Source organism: Hibiscus syriacus, unplaced genomic scaffold (assembly GCF_006381635.1).
Source record: "Hibiscus syriacus cultivar Baekdansim isolate YM2019G1 unplaced genomic scaffold, ASM638163v2 tig00002237_pilon, whole genome shotgun sequence".
Taxonomy (NCBI): domain Eukaryota; kingdom Viridiplantae; phylum Streptophyta; class Magnoliopsida; order Malvales; family Malvaceae; genus Hibiscus; species Hibiscus syriacus.
Window position 1 is genome coordinate 10784387 of NW_024061918.1, and position 7216 is coordinate 10791602.

The 7216-nt window shown below is 35.6% G+C and overlaps 1 protein-coding gene across 2 annotated transcripts; it reads left to right on the plus strand.

Annotated features, from left to right (window-relative positions):
- Positions 1-562: 562 nt before the first annotated feature.
- On the plus strand, positions 563-7006 carry LOC120142923 (kelch domain-containing protein 3-like). Of its 2 annotated transcripts, XR_005517899.1 has the most exons (12): positions 563-924; positions 1505-1654; positions 2673-2858; positions 3057-3209; positions 3354-3506; positions 3739-3903; positions 4052-4225; positions 4734-4911; positions 5066-5258; positions 5730-5880; positions 6548-6688; positions 6840-7002. XR_005517899.1 is itself a non-coding variant. In XM_039157389.1 (11 exons), exons 1-11 carry the CDS (start codon positions 741-743, stop codon positions 6598-6600), a joined length of 1740 nt encoding a protein of 579 aa, XP_039013320.1. In that variant the 5' UTR covers positions 563-740; the 3' UTR covers positions 6601-7006. The 2 variants fall into 2 exon arrangements, 1 of the variants encoding a protein (XP_039013320.1); XM_039157389.1 differs by having other exon boundaries at positions 6548-7006.
- Positions 7007-7216: the final 210 nt, after the last annotated feature.

Genomic DNA, 7216 nt, shown 5'->3' on the forward strand with positions numbered 1-7216 from the left:
GCTAGATGTTAATCTGCTAATTGGATATGATAGTTGTTTAAGATTTTGGGATCAAACTTTATCATATCTCAATTAGCATGTTAACGTCCAACTCAAATCGTCGTCAAATTTTTAATAGAAAATGACGATTATGAAACATATGAATAATTGAATACCTATTTTATAATTTTTAATAGTCAGGAGCTTCAAAAAATAATTTCTTATAATTGAAAGATCATTTTATAACTTGCAATGATATAAAGACTCTACAAAGCAACACCAGAACCATTTATGTATTTTACTCCAAATTTTATCACTTAATTTTGCAGAATAAGTCTGGGCTAGGCTAGTAAAAGTGGGAAACCTAAAAGGCCCAAAAGGCAGACGACGGGCCATTCTAAGGTGGAAATATCAACTGATACAATCTTGACACGTGTCTACATTACCCGCCCTATAAGTATTTGTCCTTCATCGAGTGACACGTGTACACAAGTTCTATTTCGAGTTTCTAGGTAAAGCCCACCAGATTCCTCTTTCTGCTGTTCTAAAATTTCTAATCCATCCCTCAAGTATTTCCTTAAACGAAATCCTCGTTTTGTTTTTGAATTTTTATTTTTCGTCTTGTTTGTTTGCATGAACTCTCAAATCCCCAAAAACAAAAAAACCAAAAGAAAAAATAAATTCCCATCTTCTCTTCGAAGATTGAAACTTTCCTTCACTTTCCCACTGGAAAAATTTCAACCTTTTTCCAGGAAAAGAAAATGAGGTGGGAAAAGGTTCAGTCGTACCCAAAAGAAGTAGGAGGTGTGGGAGAAGCATATGCTGGGCCAGGGAAGAGATGGGGACATACGTGCAACACAATTAAAGGGGGCAGATTTCTCTATGTTTTTGGTGGTTATGGCAAGGATAATTGTCAAACCAATCAAATTCACGTCTTTGACACTAGTAATTTTTTTTTCTAAAAAAAATCAATTCTTTTCTCTTTTCATAATTTTCCCACTTTTTTCATATTTAAATGAATTTTTGAGTTTATACAGTGTAGCTTGTGTTTGGTATTTAAGTTATACTTTGGATCTCCAATGTGTTGTATATGTTTTGCCAAGTGATTCTCTTGGTGGAAATGTTATTGAACCTTATTTCTCTAGGGTTTTATTGTGTAAGCATCAATGCTCTGATATGCTTGGTTTAACATTTATTGCTGATAGGAATGATTCCATGCATATGCCACTTAAAGATTGTCGGGTAGTTTTTTTTCATAGACATTTTTGTGTGGGTATTTTTGGTTCAGCATACTATTTTTCTTGATTCCATTCTGGTTTGGCTTTAAACAAAAATAAATAAATAAATAATGTTTTTGGAACCATTTACCCCATATAACATGCCATTTCTTGATATTTTTTTGTACCAGTTAATTGATTGTATTTATATTTTCAGACTTAGCTTGTTTTTAATATCATTTATGATCCTAGGAGTTCTTTTGGAGGTTCTTTAATCGTTCATGTGATTAAATATTGCAATTTTGCAGCTAAGCAGACATGGAGCCAACTAGAAACGAAAGGCACACCGCCAACGCCAAGAGACAGCCATAGTTGTACTACCGTTGGTGACAATCTATTTGTTTTTGGTGGTACTGATGGGATGAACCCTCTCAAGGATCTATATATATTAGACACTGGTGAGTTATTCCCACAATTCAGTTTCCTCACCTCTCGTTACCCGTTTTCCTTTTCAATCCGGTTTCATTTTAGTTCCAGTGATAGGAATCAACATAATTTTTCCTTTTTAAGTTTGTTGTAGGAATTACTGTTCTTTGGAGATAGTCTTGTACTTGGTGAGACAGTCTTGTAATTTTTTACTCTCATGACTCTGAGGAAGTTGTATTCTCAATCGAGCACTCTGAAACTCTTATATTCATATTACTTGGGTGAATAAAGAACCAAGTTTTTTTGTTACATATTATTTTATTATATAATTTAAAAATAATACTTATATTTGTGGAGAGTGGGGTAGAAATGGAAAGACATTTAAGGCAACTACTAGATGGCTATTGAAGCGATCACACGAAGTTAACATTTTTCTTTTTTCTGTTATTTTACCGTTGTCCTTTTGTTACGGTCCCAGCTTACGAATCGGGGTTTTTGGGTGATTAATGAGAATGTCAAAAGTGATTGCCTTACCTTTATTCTTGGAAAAACCTATAACTCGGATACTTCTTCTCGTTGAAGGGAGATTGAAACCTTTCAGCTCATTAAAGGGAGATTGAAACCTTAGGACTCGTTAAAAGACAGATGAAGATCTTATAGGTTTTTTTTTTGAAATTCTAGCTTGCCCTATTCAATTATCAATTTGCCTCTTTTACAGGGAGCTTACACAGTTCAATTGGAAGACATACTAACCAAGTAATCCTACCAAGGAAATCTTTCTAAAAAACCAAGAAATTCTCAACATTTTCCGATTAATGACAAAACTGATCTGTACTAAAATAATAATATTATTTTCCCGAAAATATAATATTCTTTTCCTAGTAATTAAGCCTAATAATTAACATAACAGTTTCCTTCTGAGTTTTTTCATTGAAATGAAATTACGTGGTTTGTTATTTATTTTGCCTAAAGTCATCGCTGAAAACCATCTGTGGGCATCTTCAATTAATATTAGAAAATACGTTAACTCCTGACATGCTTATCTTGCAGTCACACACACATGGATCTGTCCAAGTGTAAGAGGTGAAGGGCCAGAGGCACGTGAGGGTCACAGTGCAGCTCTCGTTGGTAAACGAATCTTCATATTTGGTGGGTGCGGAAAGTCTTCTGATAACAATGATGAAATATATTACAATGATGAAATATATTACAATGACCTATACATTCTAAATACAGGTAAACGTCTTGACAATGGTTTATTCTTATCTTATTGTATTGGCTAATGTTGGCTTGTTAATTTGATCCCAAGTTACTTGTGTACTTCTAAGAATCGGAATTGAATTGTATTTTATATGGCTCGAAACACTTGGCTGAAGGGACATTTTCCCTATGTTTTATACATGTTTTTATTTTCCCGGAACTTTTTGCTTGTAGAGACCTTTGTGTGGAAACGCGCTGCAACATCAGGGAACCCACCATCTGCTCGTGATAGCCATACTTGCTCATCATGGAAGAATAAAATTATTGTGATTGGTGGTGAAGATGGGCATGATTACTATTTGTCTGATGTTCATATCCTTGATACAGGTTTGATTTTCTTCTTTTCTACAAGTACATCATTTATGTGTTCTTCTATGTATGCATTCATGTCTTAAGTTTGTTTAGTTTACATCAGACATCTGACTTATTATCCTTGTAATTTTGTTCTTGGAATTTCGTTATATGTACTAGATACTCTTGCATGGAAAGAGCTGAATACCTCTGGCCAGGTGTTGACACCTCGTGCTGGCCACTCTACTGTGGTTTTCGGCAAGAACTTATTTGTTTTTGGGGGATTTACGGATGCTCAGAATCTTTATGACGATCTCTACATGCTTGATGTTGGTATGTCTACATAATTTAATCATGTGATTGCCAATTGAATTTTCTATTTCTTGAAATCATAATTGTGAATGTTTTAGAAATTTGAGTCTCAAAGTGGAGGGAAATGCAATATTTTAGCTATCCAGTTGTTCATATTTCTGTCCGTGTGGCCCGAATGGGTTGTTTACTGATGAAATAATGCTCGGCACTAGTGTGGCTAGTTCATAATTTACGTTTCCTACCATTGGCACAGATACCAGCATTTGGACCAAGGTGATAACTATGGGTGATGGTCCTTCTGCTCGATTTTCTGTTGCTGGGGATTGTTTGGATCCCCTTAAGAGTGGTGTTCTTGTGTTTATTGGTGGCTGCGACAAGACTCTTGAGGCACTGGATGACCTGTACTACTTACACACAGGTTTAGTGTAAATATACTATTTACCTTGATTAAAGAAAAATTACATCCTTGGCTGCTTTTTATATATGATTGATTTCGATCGTGGAACTCCATAAATCTTTAGTTAACCTTCAGCCAAGATTCCAATACTGGTTATTATGACTCACAGGACTTGTTGTACGGGATGAAAGGAAGCTAGAGAAGTTATCCTTGAGAAAGCAATTGAAGCTTAAGTGTCAAGAACAAAATCTTTCCAATTTTGGACGCGATAAAGCTCTCCTTAGAATTGAAGTTGGCAATGATGTGAACCAACCCATTCCTTTATCTAGCTCTGGCCAACCGAGTAAGAACTCTTTTACTTGTCTTCTGATTTATTTTCTTATTCTATAACCAGTCACTCTTATTCTGTTTAAGGGTCTCTCTCTCTCTCTCTCTCTCGTTCTTACTCTTATCACCACACCACATAACTCCAATGACAAGCACAACAAAAATTAGTGTTTGGTTATTGAATCTTGCTTTATTTTCATATGTAATTATAAACAATAAAATCAGACTTTGGGTTACTTGTTACCGAAGTTCTGTGCTATGCTTTGCACAAAACATAAACTTAAGAAAACAAAAAGGGACTTTTAGACCTCCAGGTTACTTGTGTTTTATGCTATTCTTTGCAGTTTGCATGGTGGTGAAATGTTATTGGAGTCCTAACCGAAACTTTAGTTTCAGTGAAATTATTATTATTATAAGTTAAGTCTGTAAACAGCCAAAAGAGCCTGGTTTCATTATTGGGATTTAAGTTTAGAAAATTGTTATCATTTGTGCACTCATCAGTCATGTACTGCCCAATTCTGCAGGAATTGAGAATTTTCCATCAAACGAAGTCCTGCTTCGAGGAAAAAAGACATTTCAAGCTAAGGTTACTGAGAGCTTCCCACATGGATATACCATCGAAACTATTATAGACGGGAAGCCTCTTCGAGGAATACTTTTTGCTAACGTGCCTGTACAAGTACCCAACCATAATCCCAGCCGGTAGAAAATTCTTGCCACATTCTTTCTCCTTTAGCCACCATCGATGATTGTTGCAGAATTATTTTAGATAATTCTGGATTAACCATCATCAGTCACTGCATAAATTATATCTTGGATACTTGTGGCTTGGCTTAAAATTGTCTACTCATTTCAGAAAAAGGGCTTATGTAGAAGTTGGGGATACTGTGTTAAACGGTGATTGCAATAGTAAATTGGGAAGCGTGAGGCAGGATTCTGGAGATCATAAACAAGCTGATGTTGATGAGAAGGATTATTTATTGCTTGATACAGAAGCTCCTGCTCCAAGTTCAACGAATTTGGCACAGTCTGATCTATCCACCCACATGGTTAATACCTTCTTCCTTTATTTCCAGCGTACAAAAACTTGCACAAGAATTTGGCTTTCCTTTAACAAGCCAACTACTTGTGTTAAAATCCTGGAATTTCTTTTTCGAAGTTCTTAAGACTGTTTTGCAATTTACTGCCATCAAATTGGTACTTGTCAATCAGTCCAGTTTGGCTACTGGAAATCTGGAGTTTTTGAATCCGTGGTTTTTGCTTTTTTATTCCCTTTCCATTGTTAGTTCTTTCTTTAAGTAGCCATGATCGTCCAACTCATATCAGATACTAGTATGAGGATATGACCCTTTAAGGACTACGAATACATGAAAAGTAAAATTTGAAGATACCGTGGACAAACCCGAGTCCAAGTAACATAGCCTATAGCTATTTATCATGTGTTTCGCTTTGCCAGTCTGCTTAAATCCTGGTGAAAATTTAAGTATAATATGACCCTTTTGTATTTGGAGTACTGGCAGGGTCCTGCAAAGCAAGATATTTCTCCATCAGCAGCTCATCTGAACCTAAATGATGATAAGGCAGGCGATGCACTGAACTCTGGCACTGAAGTTCTGAAAGGAATTGGAGCCATGAGTACTGGTTTATCTATTAACTCAACTCCTAAGCAAGGTATGAGTGAATTGAAGAATCATTTAACTTACAGCTAATTCTAATGGCACTTTTTTCTCCTTTCCCTTGCATCTGCTGTCCATTGTTGCCGACTTTTAATCTATGTTCTAACACTTCATTTTGCTTGAAATACCCGTTTCTGACATTTATACGGATATGGTGTAAATATATGATCCTTAAAATATCCTCCAAATATATGAAAGAAAAAGAAACTCAGGAAAATTTGAAATACCTTTATAGGACACGTATTTGTATCTTCACTCGAGTCCGAGTAATATATAGACTGAATTGTATTTTTAGATAATAGCAAGATTGGATCATTTAGGCTTTGCTTGATATGAAGGATGGAAATGAGGAAGGATGGAAAATTTAGTAATCAAATGGTTAAGATTCAAAGAAAGAAACTGATTATGATTCTTAACCATTTGAAACATTTTAAATCCTTGTTCATTTCCATCCTTCAGAACAAACAAGGTCTTATGGCTGCTAGTCGATGGTAGTAACTTCTCTATGCAAGTAATAGCTTGCTTGAGGAAAAAGTTGAAAAAAGGACTTTCTTAAGAAACCTTCAGTAAACTTCATCCTATAATATTTACAGTGCTACTCATTGTTGTTTATTTTAAGTTCATCTTCTGATGAATACTAATTCTTGCAATGTTTCTGGCAGATGAGAGGAGACCAGACACCTTGGTGCTCTACAATACCGAGAAATCGATATGAACGGTGAACAATCAATCTTTAACTCCATTATTGACGACAACTCAACATAACGAAACACACAAACCATGTCTATATTTGTTGCTTCAAGGTGATTTTTGATGCATGTGTTACTGATGTATGATACTGAATCTGCTTAGTTTTTAGCAAAGTAATCTGCCCTCAGTTTCAGACTTCTTTTTTTCACAGTCTAACAACTAATATCTGTTTTTCCTGGGTTCGTACCGGGGTCCATGCTGTAGTTTTGTTTAGAACTGGTGATGTCTTGATTATCATGTCTTTGGATTGAAAGGATTTCTGCAGAAAGCATCCCAGTCCCAACATACAGTGTGGGGAATGCCGATTCTAATCGGAGAGCTGTGCATTTCCAGGTTTTGATAAATGTAACATTTTTCGGCATTTCCGAACTTTACATATATGATGTACTCTTTCTCTGAAATGATGTTGGATCTCAATTTATGGTAATCCAATGGTCTTCCCCCTTGGTTTTTCTGTGAAAATGTTTGAGCAGATTGAAGTGAGAGCATTTGGCTTCCACATGCCTATTAGTGCTAAAAGAGAGCACGATGACCCATGGTACTTCATGCGTATTTATGATCATATATTACTAGGGTTAGAA